A 23725-nucleotide genomic window follows, 5' to 3' on the forward strand; every position below is an offset into this window, starting at 1 on the left:
TTCATGTATTTCTATTTTTTAGAAACTTAAGGTCAGCATGAAACTGTAGTTTTGAGTGATAGCACTCAGAAATTTTGAGTAGTACTTGGTGATAATCACTACATGATAATCTATTTTCTTTTATATTCAAAATTTAATAGTTTCTATTTGCTTTCTAACGGGTCAATTTCTATTTGTTTCTTTTAAAATTTTTTTGAGTTTTGAAATATAATGAGTATATAAGATGGTATTAGTCCAAGATGTACAACATAATGATTTGACATATGTGTATATTGTCAAATGATTACCATAGTAAGTTTAACTAACATTCATTACCTCAGTAGTTACAACTTTTTCTTGTAATGAGAATTTTTAAGGTCTATTCTTTTATAATTTTCACATATACTGTAGTCACCATGCTGTACAGTCCATTCCATCCCAGAACTTGCTTATCTTACAACTGGAACTTTTTACCTTTTTGTTCACCTTCACCCATTTTCTTCATCCAGCCCCCTCCATCTGTTCTCTGTATCTGTGAATCAAATTTTTTTAGAGCCCACATATAATTGAAGTCATATAGTATTTGTCTTTGTTTGACTTATTTCACTCAGCATAATGCCCTCGAAGTCTATCCTTTGTTGTCACAATGGCAGAATTTCCTTTTTTATGGTTGAAAAATAATACTATATTATGTATCTGTTAAATATATCTATACATCAATATCATATCTACATATCTGGCATTTCCTTTACCCACTCATCCATTGATGGACACTTAACATTTAGGTTGTTTCTATGTTGGCTATTGTAAATAATGCTGCGGGCGTATATGCTAAGTTAATTCAAGTCATGTCCAACTCTTTTTGACTCTATGGACTATAGCTTGCCAGACTCCTCTGTCCCTGGGAATTCCCCAGGCAAGAATACTGGAGCCACACTTTCCTCCAGGGGATCTTCCTGACCTAGGGATTGACCTAGGGTCTCTCGTGTCTCCTGCATTGGCAGGTGGGTTCTTTACTACTAGCGCCACCTGGTCAGCCCAAATAATGCTACACTAGACACTAAACATGCAGATACCATTTTAGGATCTTGATTTTGTTTCCTTTGTGGGTATATATACCTGGAAGTGGAATGCTGAATCGGTAGTTCTCTTAATTTTTTGAGTAACTTTTATTTCTGTACTGTTTCCCAGAGTGGCTGCATCACTTTACTTTCCCACCAACAATGCTATTTTTAAAAAATATTTATTGTAACTTATAATGATTATATTATATATTAATAATACTATACAGCATAGTATGTATAATACATAATACAGCTGTATCTTTTTTTCATTTTTAAAATTGAGATGCAGCTATATCAATTAATGTAAGTATAGTAAAAGTGAAAGTGATAGTCATTCAGTTGTGCCTGACTCTTTGAGACCCCACAGACTATATATAGTCCGCCAGATTCCTCTGTTCATGGAATTCTCCAGGCAAGAATATTAGGATGGGTAGTCATTCCCTTCCCCAGGGGATTTTCCCAATCCAAGGATCAAACCTGGGTCTTCCACATTGCAGGCAGATTCCTTACTGTCTGAGCCACCAGGGAAGCCCCTAATATAAGTATAACTAATCTTAATGTAACAGTAAAGAAAAACTTATTTTGAAGGGAAAAATCAAAGAACTTATGTAAAACAACACAGTTTAGCTCCATAAAGAACTCTTCAGCATATAGACTCTTTTCTTTTTCCTGCACACCCATTTTAAATTTTGAAATGAACAATACATAGTTTAAAGTAAGTTAGTCTCATAAGTAAGTCTCATAAGTTAGACTCATAGTAAGTTTCATAAGTTCTCTTAGCATCGTCAACATTTCTATTAAGAAACAGAAAAAAATTTTTTTGTGTAGTATTGGAGAATCACATTTTAGTGTCATTACATTGGTGCTTTTAAATAATTAAGGTTTTGTGAAATATAATTATCTGGTTATAAATAATATTTCTAAGCCTTAGACTCAGAAATAGAGCCTTTAAAGGAAGCATTTTAAGCTGCAAATTAAATATATTTAGGTAATTAACATATTTTTTCCTTTCTTTCAAAGCAAAATATGTAATAAAATTCCAGATGTACCTTTTGCAGAAATTGATAGGCTCATTTTTTTTTGATAGACTCATCTTAAATTTTATATGGAAATACAAAGTATCTAGAATAGTCAAAGTTACTACTTTTTATAAAAGAAGAACAAAGTTGGAAGACTAGCACTATTCAAATTTAAAACTATAGTTGACCCCTGAACAACATGTGGAATTAAGGGCACCGTTAATTCCATACCCCATTACAGATGAAAATCCATGTATAACTTTATAGTCGGCTCTCCACATCCTCTGTTTAGCATCTGCTGATTCAGTCAACCAACGATCGTGCATAGTACTGTAACATACATTTAGTGAAAAAAATCTATATATAACTGGATGGTTCAAAACTGTCTTGTTTAAGAGTCAACTGTATAACCATTTTTCCAAGATACTGTAGTACTGAAATAAAGATAGACACATAGAGCAAAGGAACAGAATTGATTGTCCAGAAATAAACCTTTACATTATGGTAAATTGATTTTTCAATAAAGATGTCAAGGTGATTCAGTAAGAAAAGGACAGCGTTTTCAACAAAGGGTACTGGAACAACTGTATATCTATATGCAAAAAAAACCTTGAATCTGCATCTCTTAGCACATACAGAAATTGACTCTAAATGTATCATAGACCTAAATGTAAAACCAAAAAGTAGAAGACACAGAAAATCCTCATGATCTTACCTATCTTTCATAGATAACAACCTAAAAATCATAATCTGTTAAAGAAAAAATATCTTGTTTGACTTTATACAAATGAAAAAATTTTACTCTTCAAAAGACACGATTAAGAAAATGAAAAGACAAGCTACAGACCGAGAGAATATATTTGCAAAATATCTGATAATGTGTATCCAGAATATAAAGAACTCTTACAACTTCATGATGAAAAGCTAAATAGTGCAACTTAAAAATGGATAAAAGATTTAAATAGACATTTCATAAAAAATATGTTAATGGATAATAAGCACGTGAAAAGATATTCAACATTATTTGTGTTTAGGGAAATGTAAATTAAAGCCATAATGAGATACCACTATGTGCCCATTCCAATATTTGTAATAAAATAGACAGACAATATCAAATGTTGACAAGGAATGTGGAGGAATTAGAATCATTGGTTTTGTTTTTTTTTTTTTTTTTTGATAAGTAAAATCTTTCAGCCACTTTGGAAAAGAGTTGGATATTTTATTAAAAAAGATCAAATAGGCTTATTATTTATCCCAGGAATTCCTACCAATGAGAAATAAAAGTATATGTTCATCCAAAGATTTGTTCACAAATGTTCATGGGAGGATTATTCATAGTAGCCCTAAAGTGGAAACCATCCAAATGTCCGTCAGCTTCTGAATGAATAAACCAAATGTGATATCCTCATTTAATGGAAGACTTTTGTTGTTTGGCTAGTTGCTAAGTTGTGTCCGACTCTTTTTTTGACCCCATGGACTATAGCCCACCAGGCTCCTGTGTCCGTGGGATTTCCCAGGCAAAAATCCTGGAGTGGGTTGCCATTTCTTCCTCCAGGTAATGGAAGATTATTCAGCGATAAAAAGGAGTGAATTTCTGTCACATACTACATATGGATAAACCTCAAGCACATCATTAAGTGAAAAAAGCCAGACACAAAAAAACCACATAATATAAGATTCCATATATATGAAATTTTTCAGAAATTGTGAACCTATAGAAACCAAAAGCAAATCAGTGGTTGCCTAAGACTGGAGGTGGGAGTGAGGATTGACTGCATATGAGCTGAAGGGAACTTTTTGCAGTGATAGAAATGTTCTAGAATTGGATCCTGTTAATGGTTTCACAACTATAAATATACTAAAAATATCCATCGAATTATATACTTTAAAATGGTGAATTTTATAGTATTTAAATTATACCTATAAGAAGCTGTTTGAAAAAAGATATGCATTGTATTAGTCAAGATTTAATGAGGGAGGCAGAACAAGTAGATTATATATATGCCTTATATATATCCAGTATTTGTATGTTTATATATGTGGTTTATTACAGGAAACTAACTGGCTTATGCAACTTTGGGAGCTAGTGAAGCAAGTCCAAGATCTGTAGGGATAGGCTGTCAGGAAGAGGAGAGCCAGAGAGGGGAGAGTGATTATAGACCAAGCTGCTGTTTGGAGTCTAACTCAGGGCATGTCTAAAAGTTTTTTTTTTGTTTGTTTGTTTTAAATTTTAATTTTTTTTTATTTTTTCAGTGGGTTTTGTCATACATTGATATGAATCAGCCATAGAGTTACACGAATTCCCCATCCCGGTCTCCCATCCCACCTCCCTCTCCACCCGATTCCTCTGGATCTTCCCAGCCCAACAGGCCCGAGCACTTGACTCATGCCTCCCACCTGAGCTGGTGGTCTGTTTCACCACAGATAATATACATGCTGTTTTTTCGAAACATCCCACCCTCCCCTTCTCCCACAGAGTTCAAAAGTCTGTTCTGTACTTCTGCGTCTCTTTAAAAGAACTTCCACTGATTGAGTGAGGCCATCATAATCTCCCTCATGTAACATCAGGGACTTGAATCACATCTGGAAAATCTCTGCATCACAGCCATAGATTAGTGTTTGAATAACTGGACGAAGGTGTGTGCAGAATATAAAAAGCTACTGTCCTCCTTTCAGTCCTTGTAGTTTACCCTAACCAGATGACATGTCAAAAAAACCATCACAGAGGGGACTTCCCTGATGGTCCAGTGGCTAAGACTCTGTGCTCCCAATGCAGGGGGAGTGGGTTTGATCCCTGGTCAGAGAACTGGATCCTGCATGCTGCAACTAAAAATCCTGCATGCCCCAACTAAAACCCTGAGCAGCAAAATAAATAAGAATAATTATAAAACCAATACTGATAAAAAAAAAAAAATCTTTCCCAACTGAAAAACCACATGAAATTAACCAGGTTTTTGTTAAAAAAAATACATATATCATATGATAGTGCTTGTATGTGGAATCTGAAAGTTGATACAAATGAACTTAACAAAATAGAAATAGACTCACACATACAGAAAACAAACTTACGCTTACCAAAAGGTAAAGGGGTAGGATGAATTAGGAGTTTGATTAAAATATACACATTTACTATATATAAAATAGACAACCAACAAGGACCTATTGTATAGCACAGCAAACTGTACTCATTATCTTTTAATAACCTATAATGGAAAAATATCTAAAAAAAGAATATATGCAGATATATAACTGAATCAGTTTGCAGTACACTTGAAACTAACACATTGTAAATCAACTATATTTCATTATAAAATTTTTAAAAAGACTGTGACAAAAAAAACCCCAAGTGTTTTGTTTTCTACCAAAAGATAGGCTGCTTTTACAAGGTCTGAGGAATTTCCATTTGTTCATTCACTGACTCTTTATGATGCTTTTTAGAAGAACTATTGTGTGCCAGTATAGGCGGTACTCTTATTTAAAAAATAAAATTCTTTACATGCTCACTGGCACATAGAAGATGCTCAAATATTTATCAAATGACTATGCCATCAATACACCACTAGATTTTATTCATCTACGATTTTATTTATACACATGGTATTTGTGTAGGCTATCATCACTTAGATGGAATATCCATTGTGCAGTCTCAAATAGCAACGTTTCACGTTTCTATCTCCACGCATATTCAAAGAATATGCAAACTATTTCTGCCACGAATTCCCTGAAGGAAAAGTGCGGTCTAAACAAATAGCAAATAGAGAAACAAGATAAATTAAATTCTTGATTAGTTATAATATTTACAGGGAAGTCGCTATGGGACACTTGAAGACTTGATCCTCCTTGACAGTGAGTGTTTTACATAAATCTGTTTTCCAGCAATTCCACCGCCCCTTCCAAGGGAAGGCAGTTAAGTAAAAAATCTCATTCACCCACCCTCCATTTACTCGAGTAATGAATTATTGTTAATGATAATCCTAATCTGTCGCAGCTCGGCAACTGCCTCTCCAGGCAACATTTACCCTTCTAGCCAGTTGCGACCGCGACGGTTTCTATGGCGACAACTTTGTTTCGACGCGGCGACCGCCCAGCTCGGCAGGAGCCTGTGGGGTTACGGACGTTTCACCCATCGTTTTCTTTTTTCCTTTCACCATTGGAGAAATTCTCTGAACGTTTCCCTCTTACCCGAACAGCCGGAAGAAGTGAAAGCAGTCAGACAGGTACTTTCTTGTCCTCAACTTTTCTCTTCACCCTCCTCCCAGGGCAGAAGATTTTGAATTGGATACCCGCCCAAACCGTCTCTTTTTCAAGGCAGGATTCCCCGAGTTTTGTGGGCATCCTCGGCAAATGCAGTTGCTATCACAGTTCATTGTTCAGCACTTATATGACATTTCCGATTTCTTAGGCATTTAGGCCTATGTTTTGCTTGATCATAGTGTTACTTTCTAGAAAGGAGGAAAAGCTAAGATAAAATACTGATGTTTAAAAATATTAACGATGTAAAGTATCAGCTTTGGGGGGAAAGGGATTATACCTCGACTGCTGGATTTTGTTGTTGTGATTTGCATTTTAGGGAAAATTTGAACTCAAAATTTCAGAACCTTAAGGGTATTTAGAGAGCATCTAATCCAGTTCCCTATTTCATCCATGAGGAAGCCCTCACTCACAGCAAGTGAAAGCTTCATTTCTTTACAGCAGGGAATGGTAGGACTCTAACAGGAATCTCTACCCATTTATCTCAACTGCCATTATTGGGAGGAAGATATAAAGAGACCTAGAACTTTTGATAGTGATATATAAGATATGTAATAAATAGATCGAGACTAGCTTTTACAATAATGGCTTTATGGACTTTTTCTCTTCACAGTACAGAGTATTTTAATCTTTAGGGGACCAAGATGTCAGATCCAAACAAAGCTGCCATTGCAGCAGAAAAAGAGGCTCTGAACTTGAAGTTACCTCCCATTGTTCGTCCACCTGAAGACATAGGTGTTGACACACCAGCACAAAGTAAGTTGCTGAGTTACAGAAGATCCAAGGAGCAGCAGAAGACAATTAATCAGTTAGTGTAAGTAGCATATTAGTAAATAATCCTTGCTTGGATTTTGAGTGAAATAATCAGTGTTTGCACACTCATAATATATCTTAACTATTTCGGTTGTTCATGAGCAAAATACCATTATCAAATTCAATTAGGAAAACAGTTGAAAAAGTAATAGTAATGAGCATGAATGTTGTACAGTGCATACAGTGTTTATTCTAAGCATTGTTTTTATTGTTTTACTTGTACTTCTCACAACAGTCCTATAAGATGGGTACTGTTGTTACCGCTATTTGTAGATGAGTGAACCGAGGCGCAGAGAAGTAACTTGCCCGAAGGCCTCACAACTTGGGTTTGGACCCAGAGAGTCTAGTCCTAGAGTTCACATACTTTGAACACCACACTATTCCTCCTCATGATATATGATAACTATACTGGTCCCTGAAAGTAAAAACAAGTAACTGGGCCTCTACAAATAGCATTGCCCTTGAGGAAACACTTAGTAAAAAATGTTGAAACTACTTGTACTTAAAATTTTTTTCTATACAGAAGAAAATAGAGTCTAAAATCCTGCCCTTTCCCCTCCAATTTAGTGGAAATTAAAACTAATTTGGGGATTTCCCTGGTCTTCCAGTGGTTGAGAATTCGCCTGCCAATGCAGGGGACTTGGGTTTGATCCCTAGTCAAAATCTGGGAAGATTTCACATGTTGCAGGGCAACTAGGCCTGCGTGCCACAGGTACTAAGCCCACTCACCAAAACTACTGAAGCCCACGAGCTCTTCTCTTTAACAAGAGAAGCCACCACAATGAGAAGCTCACGTACCACAACTAGAGAAAACTTGGGCACGGCAACGAAGACCCAGCGCAGCCAAAAAACAAACTTAACAAAAAACACATCGTAGGCACCAGCTACCAAAGGCTGTGATAAGGATGGTTCAGTCAATTCAGCGTTTACTGAGAATTCCCTAGGTACCTGACTCTGCTGGGCTCTGGGAATAAAGAAGAAGAAAAAGTCGTTGAACTCACCTGTCAGATTTGAGCTTAACACTGAACTATAAAACAGGGAATTTCTCTCTGGTGGATTTCTGCTTATCCTTTTGAGTTCTCTTTCCCTTTTTGGTCTGCCTCCTTTATATATATTTTCACAACTGACTACATTTTTCTCTCTGTTATTGTTGTGATCATTTTGTTGCTAGTTAAAATAAGTTAGGGGCTTCCCTGATGGCTCAACAGATAAAGAATCCGCCTGCAGCACAGAAGACACAGAAGGCTCAAGTTTGATCCCTGGGTCTGGAAGATCCCCTGGAGGAGGGCATGGCAACTCACTCCAGTTTTCTTGCCAGGAAAATCCCATGGACAGAGAAGCCTGGTGGGTTACAGTCCATGGTGTAAGAGTGGGCTACAGTCGATGGTACTAGAGTTGAACACAACTTAGCAACTAAACCACCACTGCCATTAGTCATATAACTTCTTTAGAATTATGTTTTTATTAGTCAGTCAACCTTCTAATCATATTTAAATCCAAATGTGTAAGGTATATTAATGGTAGTATAGATTTGTTAGATACCTTTTACCCCTTTCATTTCTAAGACTCTGATCAATGTTTCAGTAGACTTAGACTAGAGAAAAAAGGAGTTCCTTAGGAGTTACATGTTGTTCTTGCTCCAGAACCTTTCATAATCTTGAGAGTGTCATATTGAACCACTTGAAGTTCCATGAATATGTTATATTTTTTACATTTAGTGAAAAAAGAATTTCACAGTTGCTTCCTCACATTTTATTCACTGAAGATTACTTTTCTGCCTGAATAGTTACACTGTTTATTCAAGGCTTAGGTTTTGAATTACCTTCTCTGGAAATCCTTCTCCTAATCCTTTTTGTGCAGCTTTAACCCTTTGTATAATACATATTTCTCTTACATATGTTTAACAGATATTAAGTATTTACTGTTTCACAGACACTGTGCTTGTTACTAGAAAGACCATAGAGAACACAACATAAAGGACTGTAGTCTTTTCAGAAGCTTATATTCTGGTGGGAGGAGGCAGATAGTAAACACAATAAAAGCAAAAAATAAAAAGATTATATTAATCCTTTAGATGGTGACAGATACTGTGAAGAAATAAAACAGTGGGGTAGAGAAGGTGTTTCTAGAAACATTGCAGGTAACTTCTGTGGGCATGATATTTAGAGATTTAAAGAGTAAGAAGCTTGTCATTTAAATAAACATGGGAACACCACTTCAGCAAAGGGGATAGCAAGCATGAAAGCCCTGAAATGGGAATGCTTTCAGCGTGTTTTAGGAACTGACAAATTGTCAATGGCACTAGAGTATCAGGGACCTGGGGAGGAGTAGAAATCAGGTTAGGTCTGTGGATAGAGTTCCAGGAATAAAATGGGATATACAGAGTCCTGGGCAGAACTGGGCCCCCTGCTGGGAACAGGCCCTAGGAACACTTGACTGAGCAAAGATAGAAAATTATTTTGTAGCTTTCCAGATTTCCAGGGATGAGCCACTTCTTCCTTGGCCACCGCCTCCCTCTTGATTCAGACCAACCTTTCTCTTCTTTACCACACAGTCTCTCACACAGTCCTTTGAAATTATCCAGTTTTATTTATCTGCTTTTGATTGTTAACACAAAAAGGAAAAACAGGGAGTGAAAAGGCTCCTTCTTGTATTCTTCTCAGCTCTTTTTTATTGATTATTTATAGCAGAAGGAGAAAACACACTCCAGAAAATTATTGCTATATTAAAGAGTGGTATTTATATATAAAGAGCTCAAGGAAGTTAGACATATTTATGTTGGGATTGTTACAGTGCAAGGTAGCTAGTGCCAACTGGCATATCAAAGGATAAGGCAAATTCTTTGGAAGTATTGATTACTGAGAGCAAGGCTGCTCAGGGAGATAGTGACAGATAAAGGGAAGTCTGGTCTGGGCCTTGACAATTAACAAAGAAAGTAGGAAGAAGGATATTCCAAGTATGTTTTCTACTCCATGTGAGAAAGCCTTTGGAATTTAATTTAGTCAGGCTTCATAAGACTCAACAGGGAAATGAAGCTACTCAAGAAATCTAATTCAGTCTTACACTGTTTTAATAAATGAAGAATGTCTAGAATGTGGAAGAGAAAAATTTTCATTCTGCACTGGTCAAGCAACATCTTGAATTCTTGGCTTATATTTTAAGACGGACATTGATAAACCATTATAGCTACTGAGGAGAGTGAGAAGTCTTGAAACTGCCTAGTTTGAAGGGAACTGACTTGTTTAGTGGGGAAGAGTATAGACTCTGGCATTAGACAGGACTGAATTCATATCTCATCTCCGCAGCTTATTAGCAATGTAAATTTGGCAAGTCAGTAACTTTACTTACCTTATTCTTCCTATCTGTAAGATGGCAATGTAGTGGTTGTCTTGTAGGGTTTCTTTGAGAGTTAAATGAGATCCACTCTTATAAAGATCTTAAGTCAGGGCCTGTTGTTGTTCATTCGCTAGGTTGTGTCTGACTTTTTGCAGCCCCACGGAGTGCAGCATGCCAGGCTTCCCTGTCCTTCTCTGCCTCCGAGTTTGCTCAAATTCATGAGTTGGTGATGCTATCTAACCATCTCATCCTCTGCCACCCTCTTCTTTTGCCTTTAATCTTTCCCAGCATCAGAGTCTTTTCCAGTGAGTCGGCTCTTCACATCAGGTGACCAAAGTATTGGAGCTTCAGCTTCAGCATCAGCCCTTCCAATGAATAATCAGGGTTGATTGCATCTAGGATTGACTGGTTTGATCTCCTTTCTGTCCTAGGAACTCTCAGGAGTCTTCTCCAGCACCAGATTTTGAAAGCATCAATTCTTCAGCACACAGACTTCTTTATGGTCCAACTGTCACATCCGTACATGACTACTGGAAAAATCATAGCTTTGACTATACAGACCTCTGTCAGCAAAGTGATGCCTCTGCTTTTTAATATGCTGTCTAGGTTTGTCATAGCTCTTTTTCCAAGGAGCAAGCGTCTTTTAATTTCATGGCTGCAGTCACTGTCTGCAGTGATTTTGGAGCCCAAGAAAATGAAATCTGTCAGTGTTTCTACTTTTCCCCCATCTATTTGCCATGAAGTGATGGGACTGGATGCCATGATATTAGTTTTCTTAATGTGTTGAGTTTTAAGCCATCTTTTTCACTCACCTCTTTCACCCTCATCAAGACGCTCTTTAGTTCCTCTTCACTTTCTGCCATGAGAGTAGTATCATCTGCGTATCTGAGGTTGTTGATATTTCTCTCAGAAGTCTTGGTTCTAGCTTGTGATTTATCCAGCCTGGCATTTCACATGATATACTCTGTATATAAATTAAATAATTAGGGTGACGATATACAGCCTTGATGTACTCCTTTCCCAGTTTTGAACCAGTCCTTTGTTCCATGTCTGGTTTTAACTGTTGCTTCTTGACCTGTATACAGGTTTCTCAGGAGGCAGGTATGGTGGTCTGGTATTCCCATCTCTTTAAGAATTTTCCATAGTTAGTTGTGATCCACACAACTATTTAGCTAATATGCTAACTATTCATTTAGCATAGTCAATGAAGCCAATGCCTACAATGTGATAAACTCATCATAAATGGTAACTTATTGACAGGAATGGTCAAAGGAACTGAATAGGTATCACTAAGTTTTGGAGGGGTAATATAGAAGAGGAATGTGATTTTTATATATATATATATAGCTCCAGAGTATAGAAATTAAAAGCATACAGCTAAATACAAGAAATTTGTTTCTAAGAATATGGCAATAAGTTGGGCTACCTTAGAAAATGATGAATATCATCTCCCTTCAATCATCCTGGGGTACAGTTTGATATTTTTGAGAGTATTCACACAGCAAATAAGGTACTGAACTAGACATGCGGAATCTTTCCCAAATCCACTATTCTGATCATCCGTTCAACAGGTATTTATTGACCTTGATGGACACTAAGTGGTGTGGATAGAGCTGTGAGCAGAACAGATATTTGTCTATGGCGTTTACTAGTTTCGGCTTATGTGGTTCTGGTGGTCATCCTTTCCTTCAATATCTGGTTCTCCTTTTGCCTCTGACCATGACTGCTTTTCCTCCTTGACTTGTTCTTCATCATTCCTGTCATGCTTGGCATCCTCCAGTCTTCTTACTTGTATCTCTTTTCTTTTCCTTGTATACTTTCTGGCCCTCTCTTCTAATGTATTTAGCCTTTATAAACTGGTAGATTTGTCTTCCTAAATATGTTCCGATGCTTTAAAAAAAAAAATCTCAGTAACTCCCCATTGCCTACTAAATTAAAAAGCTTGCTATTTGATACTCTTGGCTAGATATTCCAATCCACTTCTGCAAACTTATTTCCATCTGTTCCATAACTTCTGGGCAGATTGGACAACTCCTTATTCTCAGTTTTTGCCTTTGATTGATGCCTTGCCTCCCTGTTTCTTAGGGTCTTTGTCTATTCAGATCTACCTGCCAAAAAAAACTGCATCACCTATGATCCTCTTCTTCATTTCAAGCTTATGGCAAATGCTAACTTGTTCACATAACCCTCATAGATGCCTTTTGGCAGAGTGAACTTGTCCCTCCTCTGAACCATCAGTGTCTCATACTTCCCCCCCCCGCCCATACTTTTTATATGGTGTCCTGATTTTATCTTCCCACCCTTTCAGCTTATAAGTTTCTTGAAATTTCTCACTGCAATATTTTAATAAGGCCTAGTAGGATATCTTGCATATATAAACATTCAGTAAGTATCTATTTGGTGACAGATGAATGGATTATATGATAATATAATTTCATTTAAAGAAGTTATATTTGATGAATAATAAATTATTACATTCAAAACTGTTTATTGAGCACCTATTATGTGCCAGGGAGCAAGACCATCTCCAAGAAAAAGAAATGCAAAAAGGCAAAATGGTTGTCTGAGAGGCCTTACAAACAGCTGTGAAAAGAAGAGAAGCAAAAGGCAAAGGAGAAAAGGAAAGATATATCCATTTGAATGCAGAGTTCCAAAGAATAGCAAGGAGAGATAAGAAAGCCTTCCTCAGTGATCAGTGCAAAGAAACAGAGGAAGACAATAGAATGGGAAAGATGAGAGCTCTCTTCAAGAAAATTAGAACTACAAAGGGAATGTTCCATGCAAAGATGGGCACAATGAAGGACAGAAATGGTAGGGACCTAACAGAAGCAGAAGATATTAAGAAGAGGTGGTAAGAATACACAAAAGATCTATACAAAAAAGATCTTCATGACCCAGATAATCACGATGGTATGATCACTCACTTAGAACAAAATATCCTGGAATGTGAAGTCAAGTAGGCCTTAGGAAGCATCACTCCAAACAAAGCTAGTGGCGGTGATGGAATTCCAGTTGAGCTATTTCAAATCCTAAAAGATGATGCTGTGAAAGTGTTGCACTCAATATGCAAGCAAATTTGGAAAACTCAGCAATGGCCACCGGACTGGAAAAAGTCAGTTTTCATTCCAATCCCAAAGAAAGGCAATGCCAGAGAATGTTCAAACTGCTGCACAATTGCACTCACCTCACATGCTAGCAAAGTATTGCTCAAAATTCTCCAAGCCAGGCTTCAGCAGTTCATGAACCGTGAACTTCCAGATATTCAAGCTGGATTTAGAAAAGGCAGAGGAATCAGAGATCAAATTGCCGACATCCGTTGAATCATTGAAAAAGCTAGAGAGTTCCAGAAAAACATCTACTTCTGTTTTGTTGACTCTGCCAAAGCCTTTGACTGTGTGGATCACAATAAACTGTGGAAAATTCTTCAAGAGATGGGAATACCAGACCTGCCTCCTAAGGAATCTGTATGCAGGTCAGGAAGCAACAGTTAGAACTGGACATGAAGCAACAGACTAGTTCCAAATAGGGAAAGGAGTACGTCAAGGCTATATATTGTCACCCTGCATATTTAACTTACATGCAGAGTACATCACGCGAAAAGCCAGGCTGGATGAAGCACAAGCTGGAATCAAGATTGTGGGGAGAAATATCAATAACCTCAGATATGCAGATGACACCACCCTCATGGCAGAAAGCAAAGAAGAACTAAAGAGCCTCTTGATGAAAGTGAAAGGGGAGAGTGAAAAAGTTGGCTTAAAGCTCAACATTCAGAAAACTAAGATCATGGCATCTGGTTCCATCACTTCAAGGCAAATAGATGGGGAAATAGCGACAGACTATTTTGGGGGGCTCCCAAATCACTGCAGATGGTGAGACCACAGCCATGAAATTAAAAGATGCTTGTTCCTTGGAAGAAAAGTTATGACCAACCTAGACAGCATATTAAAAAGTAGAGACATTACTTTGCCAACAAAGGTCTGTCTAGTCAATGCTATAGTTTTTCCAGTAGTTATGTATGGATGTGAGATTGGACTATAAAGAAAGCTGAGCACCAAAGAATTGATGCTTTTGAACTGTAGTGTTGGAGAAGACTCTTGAGAGTCCCTTGGACTGCAAGGAGATCCAACCAGTCAAATCTAAAGGATTCAGTCCTGAATATTCATTGGAAGGACTGATGTTGAAGCTGAAACTCCAATATTTTGACCTCCTGATGCAAAGAACTGACTCATTTGAAAAGACCCTGATGCTAGGAAAGTTTGAAGGCGGGAGGAGAAGGGGATGACAGAGGATGAGATGGTTGGATGGCCTCACGACTCAATGGACATAAGTTTGAGTAAACTCCAGGAATTGGTGATGGGACAGGGAGGCCTGACGTGCTACATTCCATGGGATCGCAGAGAGTCGGACATGACTGAGCGACTGAACTGACTGATTATATGCCAGATATTATTCTGGGTATTGAGGATAAGGGAATGAATAAAATCGTCTACAACACATAATATGTCAAATGGTGCTAAGTAGTACGAAGCAAGGAAAGTGAGGATAAAAGGGATGGATGGTGAAGGACGTGCTGCTTAGTATAAAAGGTAAGGGAAATCTCTGACAGGGTGACATTTGAATAGAGATAATACATATAAGGGCCCATATCAGATTAACTTAAAAATTGTGATGTTATAATTGAAAATTATGGGCTATTATTTATAGTCTCCTTTTATATTACACATGAATAATATGAAAATTAAGGACATTGATAATGGTAATTAAGATTTATTTTTTATAGAAAATTAAGTAAAATAAAGAACTCTTGAATATCTCTTAAGTATAATTGCAAAAATATTCAAATAATAATGTTTTAGTATATCTTAATGTTATATTCAAGAGAGTCATACATTTTTCTAACTGTAAATTTCAGAATTGAAGGAGCCAAAAGGAATTTAGACAGAACACTGGGTAAAAGAACATCTTCATCACCAGAGCCAGATTATCCTCCAACTGTAGGTTTATATTTTCTCTTTAAAAACTGTAATGATATACTATTTTAACTATTGTTTTAAGTCGATCTCGATATAACTAGTGTTTTTAAAGAATAATGCATATATTTAAAACTTTATACTTTTATTAAAAATAGTAAAATTACTTAAAAATTTTCTTGATTTAATTATATCTTATTTGTTTGCTTTTGACAGATGACCAGTGAAATTAAAAAGAAAGGAGTGAGTTGAATTTTTTATATTTCTTGTTTTGAAAATGTTCAAGCTGTTACAAAGTAGTTCCTTCTAAGACCACCTGCTATATTCCATCCTAGAGAAGAAATTTAGAAGCAGATTATTTCCTCTGCCTAAGGGAACAAGCATGTCATGATGACAATGCAGGTTTTACAAGTTACATTACTATTGCCACTCATTATTTGAGGATTAATTGTAAATATTTTTTTGTTCTTATCCCAAAGAAAAAAATATTCAAAGTGGTAGTCATAAAGGAAATGCATTTCCGTTTTTATCGTGCTGATACTGATGTAAGGATGTCTGCTTATTTAGAATCTGTTGTGTGTTACTCACATGCTAGATGATAGAAATTTTAAAAAAAGACACTGACTGCATGGGTGACAAAGTGGAACCGTGATGTGCTTGTTGGAAAGGTGATAACATGTAAAATTTATTTAGCAGTAAAGGATATGGAAAGTTATGGAGCTGGTTACGCAAAAGAGGAATATATGAAGCATATTCCCAAATGGGGCTGCAGGCTTTCTAAATCCCTAAATTTCCCTCTCGGGATAGAGGACTAAGGCTACCTTTCTACCAACTGCATATCTTTGGAAGAACCTCACTTTAGCTATTCCAAGTTTTTCTGTCTTTTAAAGTTTTCTTCTCCTCCCTCTGCCTCCCAACTTTTCTAGAGACTTTGTCTGTGGATCTGTCCCTTTACTCGGTTTAAGAACCCTAGTAAAAACAACCCCAAAACATTTATAAATATTTAATGTGAGGGTGGGTGAATGGCAAGTTATTTTTGGGTGTATGTGTTTAACATCCTCATTTTTTCCTCTCCAGTTTTTGCCTTTGCTGACTTACAGTCCAAAGTAGGTAGCTGGGTATAAAATAATCATTCATGCTTAACGCCACTGCTCTTGGCAATCTGGCTTCTAGGAACTTCACCACTTCATCACTGATTTCACTAATGACCACTAGTTGTCAAACGAAAGGATGTTTTTCCAATATTACTCTCCCTAGACCTCTAGGTAACTTGTTAAAACCTTTTATTTTTACATAATTGAATACCTGTTATCAGTGTAACAGAATAAATGACTCAGAAATAGACACACACAGCTATAAACAGTTGTTTCTGACAGAAGTGCAAAAAATCAGTTCAATGGAAAAAGGATAATCTTTTCAACAAATGGAGTGGAGCAATTGGACACTCATTAAAAATAAAATAAGAGAAATAAACAACAAAAACCTTCAAACCTCAGCCTAAACTTTGCACCTTGAACAAAAATTAACTAAAAATTGATCATAGATTTAAATGTAAACCCAAACTATTAAGAAAACTTTTAGAAGAATATCTAGGAGTAGGCAACGAATTCTTAGACATGACATCAAAAGCACAATTCATATTAAGGACCTAAATGTAAGACTGGAAACCATAAAACTCCTAGAAGATAATATAGGCAGAACACTCATTAATATATATAACATCAATAGGATGTTTAGGATCTGTCTCTTAAGGCAAAGAAAGCAAAAGCAAAAATAAACAAATAGGTCCTAATTAAACTTAAAAACTTTTACACAGCAAAACCATGAACAAAATGAAATATTCCTACTGAATGGGAGAAAATATTTGCAAATTATATGACTGATAATGTATATAAACAGCTCATACAACTCGATATCAAAAAAACAAACAGTCTGAGGATTCCCTGCTGGTCCAGTGGTTTAAGAATCTGCTTTACAATGCAGGGAACATGAGCTCAATCCCTGGACCAAGAACTAAGTCCCACATGCAGTGGGGCAACTAAGTCCGCATGCCACAGCTAAGACCTGATGCCACCAAATAAATAAATATTTTTAAAAACCTGATTAAAAAATGGGAAGAAGACCTGAATAGACGTTTTTTTCCAAAGAAGATATACAGATGGCCAACAGGCACATGAAAACATGCTGGACATTTGTTCATAATTCACTCATCAGAGAAATATAAATGAAAACCACAATGAGATATCACATTATACCTGTCAGAATGGCTGTCGTTAAAAAGACCAGAGTCAACCAGTGTTGGTGAGGATGTAGAGAAAAGGGAACATTTGTACACTGCTGGTGGGAACATAAATTGGTGTGGCCACTATGGGAAACTGTGACGGTTCTTCCAAAAACTAAAAATAGAACTACCATATGACCCAGCAATTCCATTTCTGAGTATATAGGTAGAGAAAACAAAAACACTAAGTCAAAAAGATAAATGCACTCTAATGTTCACAATAGTATTATTTATGATAGCCATGTAAAAGAATGAAAAATTTCCTTTTACAACACCAAGTGAAATAAGTCAAGCAGAGAAAGATAAATATTGTATGTTTTCACTTACATGTGCAATCTAAAAAAATAAAACGAAGGAGCATAACAAAACAGAAACAGACTCACAGATACAGAGAACACACTAGTGGTTGCCAGTGGGAAAAGGAAAGGGAGGAGGAGAAAGATAGGGGTAGATAAGATAAGAGGTACAAAGTACTGTGTATAAAAAAGCTATAAGGATACATTGTACAGCACAGGGAATGTTGCTAATATTTTACTAAAAACTTTAAAAGGAGTGTAATCTATAAAAATTTTAATCATTATGTTGTACATCTGAAATTAATATATATTGTAAATCAACTATACCTCAGTTTTAAATAGCACAATCCATGGAAAAACCACTAAATTATATGTCATCATGGAGAAGAAAATGGCAACCCACTCTAGTGTTCTTGCCTGGAGAATTCCATGGACAGAGGAACCTGGCGGGCTACAGTCCATGGGGTTGCAGAGCTCAACATGGCTTAGTGACTAAAACAACATCAACATCTGTCATCAAAATTAAAAACTATTCTACGTGAAAGACTGTTAATAAGATGAAAAAGCATGCTACATACTGCAATAACTTTTTGACAAATCACATATCCAACAAAGGATTTGAATTTAAAATATTTAAGAACTCTCAAAACTCAACAGTATAAAAATAATCCAATTAGAAAATGAATAAAAGACATGATAGACATTTTATCAAAGAGGATATATGGATGGCAAATAAGCACACCGAATGCTCAATAGCATTAACTATTAGGGAAATGTAAATTAAAATTATGACAAGTTAATCACTACATACCCATTAGAATGGCTAAAAAAGAAATAGTGACAATTCTAGCTGACTTTTGACACTGCTCAATATTCGTTTCTTTTAAATGCCCTTATACTTATTTTTCTGGTTCTCTAAATATTGTTTCTCTGTCATCTTCGTGGGTTTCTCTTCCTTGTCTGACTGTGGCTTGCTATTCTTTTCTTGAATCTTCCTGGATGATTCTCTTCTTTTCTAATTTCAAGTACCTTTCATATTTTGATGACTCCTATAGATTTTGATGCACAAACACCTCAAATTCAACATGTCAGGAAAAATGAACTTATCAGTTTCTTTCGTAAGAAGAAACTGATTCCTCTTTATTCTAATTATCACTATTTATCCAGTCACTCATGCTTGAAGCACCAGTGTCTTAACTTCTTATTCCCCCTTTCCCACTGCCCACCTGCCATATAGTTAGTCTTTGAATGCTACGAATATTTTTCCAATTAGTCCTCTTCTTGCCCTAGCCTTAGATTGGGCCTTCATCTTTTGCTTTGACTATAGCAGCCATCAATGGCTTCCCATAACATATAGAATTAAATCTTAATTTGCATGCAAAGCTTTCTGTAATGTGACTCCTACCTATTCTCTTGGCTCTCCTCTTGCCACTCTCTCTATCATATCCTATGCTTCACCAACACGGACTGGCTTATTCATCCTTGGGGAAATATATCATTTCTCACCACACTGCTTTTGCCTGGCACATCCTCTCACCATCCATGCTGCCTTTTACCTGGCTGTCTCTACTTCAGCTCAGTTATCATCTCCAGGAAGTCTACCCTATTCCAATGGGTTTGGATAGATGACTTATTATTTGCTCCTATTATGTTAATACACTGCTTATTTTTATTATTTTACTTAGCACATTGTTTTAGATATTCCCTTGATCTTTTTATGCATTACAGTGCTCTATTTTCTAGTTTTGGGGCTAGGAATTGCTTCTGTTTGAACATCTTTGTCTTTAACAACTATGTTATTGAGTACCAATAGTGGATACTCAATAAATGCTTGTTGAATTAAAAAATATAAATAATTATATTCAGTTAAATACAACAAGTATTGTAACAGAAGTATGAAGAGACTATAGTGGGGACCTAAAGTAGGAAGTTTTCAAAAGACATTTTGAAGCATGTGGTTTCACTTAGAAAAATCGGTATCTCTTTGCTGAAGGAAGAATGTATATTCCAGTTGTAAGCGTCAAATATATGTATATACATATATTATGGGGTAATTGGTGCTGTTTATTGAGATGGCTGAGACTCAGATCAGAAAACTGAGTTTCTGATCTGTTTTCTAATCTGATTAGAAACTAGGAGATCAAGGGATGTCTTTTGATTATGCTGAATATTTCAGAAAGAACTGAGTTCTAGAGATAAAGATTTAGAACACATCAACATATATAGCTTATATTTATGGTCATGAGACTAGGTGAAATCACCTAGGGAGAGAGGAAAGAGAAAGAGTGAGGAGAAGATCAGGTTCATAACTAGACAGAGTCAGTCTGTTAAGAGATTGGGGACCACCACAAGACCTTTTAGATCAAGCAGTGTATTAGTGGAATAGACATAGAAAATAACCCTCTAGAAAAATTTTTGAGCAAGCAACTAATTGAAAAATACTTTGTCAATTAGATGAAAAAATGTCCAACCAGGCCATTCCTTAAGAATTTATTATTTTGAAATAATTTCAGACATAAAAAATTGTACAACGAGTACAAAATATTCTCCTGTATATTCACTTGTTCTCATAATAGTAATATTCTCGCCTGCAACATTGATTACTATGGTGGTTGCCAGATAGTAATTTTCTCACCATTCTTTGTATATTTTTTAGTTGGAATTTTGTATTAAGGAAGAACTTGGTCTGTTTTCTTTCTTCACTCATTCATTTATATAGCAGTATATGGGCTATGGGTTTCCCAGGTGGCGCTAACGGTAAAGAACCTGCCTGCCAATGCAGGGGATGTAAGAGACGTGGGTTCAATACCTGGGTTGGGAAGATCTCCTGGAGAAGGCAATGACTACCCACTCCAGTATTCTTGCCTGGAGAATTCCATGGATAGAGGAGCCTGGTGGCTACAGTCCAAAGGGTTGAAAAGGGTTGGACACAACTGAAGCAACTTAGCATGCCTGGACTATGGAGTCTTATTTTAGCTATTGAATTTAATGTGTTGTTATTGTGGTCTGTTTTGATGTTCAGCTGCCCCAAATTTGGCCACTGGGAGCACATCAAGTTGCCTCTTATGTTCTTTTTAGCTTATCCCATCAACACAATAAGATGTTCCAGCCTTATACGGTACTTTTCCTGTTCTAATGCTGAAATCGTCACTTCTCCAAGGATTCTTGGATCTTTTTTAGTAGAGAATGGCATTTAGAAATTGGGGCATAAGTGTAAACTATGTAACTGAGATGCAGTTGCTTCTTGGGTCCTTCAGCAGAAAGAGCCAGGGAATTATTTATCTACTTATCTACCCCTCCATCCTTCCCTCTGTCATTTGTCTGTCTTGAAAGCCTTGAGTTTATGCTGGTATGCCTCCTATTCCAATTCACAATCACAGAGTTCTAGCCTTTCCCTCTTTGTTACTCCCTTCTCTCACATTCAGAAACATGAATTTTATGAACCATAATATGTTTACTTATTTTACTAAATTCTGTAATACATGTAAACAGTTTTTAAATTGCCAACTCATGTGAGAAATCTACTCACTGTAGTTCAATATTTGTCTATAGCTTTATATACTTAGCTTGAAGGTGTATATCAAAATACTGTGTTCAGAAATTAGTTTGGTTAGTTCTACACTCCTTTCAATGTGACTGTGTTTTTAATTTGAAATCTATTTAGGTTCATTTGTTTCTTTCTTTTTCATTTTGGCTTTTTTTTACTCTCATCCTTACTGATTTTCTTTATTCATGTTTTTGAGCATGTGAAACACTAGCATATTTTAAAGTCAGAACTGCATCCAAATCTGTACTCAGAGACGCATCCTTCCTCCCTTCTACCCTGTTCCTCCACCCAGTGCTTTCTGTCTGTTAATACCCACTCCCTCTTAAATAACTGATGACATTGATTTCTGGTTTATCCTTCCTGCGTTTAATATTTCATGAAGAAGTAGATAAATGTTCTTATTTTCCTTTTTATCTTACACAAAATGCATCGTACTATATTCTTTGGCTTTTTAACTTCACAGTACACCCCAGAGATCACCCCATGTACATTTATAGAGATCTACATTTTCTTCCAGCTTCACTGAGATGTAATCAACGTATAACATTGTGTAAGTTTAAGGCTTCAGATGTGCTCACTTGATTTCCTCATTCTTTTTTACTGCTGCACAGAACACACCAGTGAGTTATTTATTCAGCCACTCTCAAATATTTCTAGCATTCTGTTGCAATGAATAACCTCGTCTAAGTGTGTTTTCATATTGTTGGAGGTACATTTTCAATTTCTAGAAGTGGGACTTCTGGATCAATATGTAGTGTAGTTAGAAACGGCAAAGTTTCTCTCAAGAAGGTTTGTGCCAGTTTGTGTTCCTACTTGCAACTTGTGAGAGTGCTTGATTCACCATAGTCTTACCACAGATTATAGAGGTCATATTTTTATTTTTTGTCAGTCTGAAAGGTGACAAATGGTATCTCAATGTAGTTTAAATTTGCTTTCTCTAATTATGAAGATCAAACACCTTTTCATATGGTTAAGAGCCATTTTTGTTAATATTTTTATTGTGAAATTGTGGTTCATTTCTCCTGTTCATTTTTCTATTTATTTCACCCTTTTATTTAAAACTTAAAAAAAATTGTAGTAAAATACACATAACATAAAATTTACCATCTTAACTATTTTAAAGTACACTGTTCAGCGGTATTAAGTATTTTCACATGGTTGTGCAACCAATCTCCACAATATTTTCATCTTGCAAAACTGATACTCTACACTCATTAAACTCTACACTCATTAAACTCTACACTCATTAAACATTCCCCATTTCCTTCTCCCCCTAGTCCCTGCCAAGTACCATTCTATTTTTTGTTTTATGTACTTAAACTACTCTAAATACCTCATGTAAGTAAAATCATAAGGTATTTTTTGTCATTGGCTTATTTCATTTAGCATAATGTCCTCAAGTTTTACTCATCTCCTAAATTTTTAAGCATTCTTTCCATTTTATCTGAGATATATGTTGCAAATATTTTCTCCCAGATTGTCAGCTATCTTTTGACCTCTTTTATTATGATGGGTTTTTGCCATGCAAGCATTTTAATTTTATGCAGTCAGAATTTGTTAATTATTTTTTTCTTTCCTACACCTGGAGTTTGAATCATAGTTATGAAGTTTTTCCCTACACTCAAACGTAAAAGAATTTTATCAATTTTTTCTAGGCCTTGTATAGTTTTATTGTTTCAGTTAATTCCTAATCTATGTGGAATTTATTCTTCTGTATGTTGGAAGATATCTGTTAAATTAATCTTTTTCCAAATGGCTGACTGGTTGTCCCAGAAATATTTATTAAAATCTTCATCTTTGCTTCAGTGATTAGGATGCTACATTTATTATATGCTACATTTTCCTATGTGTTGTATCTATTTCTGGACTTTCTTTTTTTTGTTTGTTTTTTTCACAGTGGTCTGTCTATTCATGTACCTACATCACACTATTCTCATTAGGGAGACTTTATAGTATGTTTTAATGTCTCCTAAGACAAGTTCTTCTTTGTAAATTTTCTTTCTCAGGGATTTCTTGGCTATTCTCACATGTTTATTTTTCCACTTGAACTTTAGGCTCAACTTGTCCAGTTCCTTAAAAATATGTGTACTTTTATTGGTATTGCATTAAATTGATTGGGGGACAAATTAAAATTTTTGTGATGTTAAAACATCTTTGCCAAGCTCAGGT

General features: G+C 36.0%; 1 protein-coding gene across 1 annotated transcript in view; it reads left to right on the forward strand.

Annotated features, from left to right (window-relative positions):
• Window positions 1-6957: 6957 nt before the first annotated feature.
• The window catches only part of DNAH12 (dynein axonemal heavy chain 12), a 177326-nt gene continuing 160558 nt past the window's right edge, over window positions 6958-23725 (forward strand). The window contains exons 1-3 of the mRNA XM_065935328.1: window positions 6958-7127; window positions 15375-15456; window positions 15649-15675. Of these exons, the coding sequence (XP_065791400.1) occupies window positions 6958-7127; window positions 15375-15456; window positions 15649-15675 (279 nt within the window). The remainder of the gene's footprint in view (window positions 7128-15374; window positions 15457-15648; window positions 15676-23725) is intronic.

The sequence above is a fragment of the Muntiacus reevesi genome, chromosome 4, assembly GCF_963930625.1.
Source record: "Muntiacus reevesi chromosome 4, mMunRee1.1, whole genome shotgun sequence".
Taxonomy (NCBI): domain Eukaryota; kingdom Metazoa; phylum Chordata; class Mammalia; order Artiodactyla; family Cervidae; genus Muntiacus; species Muntiacus reevesi.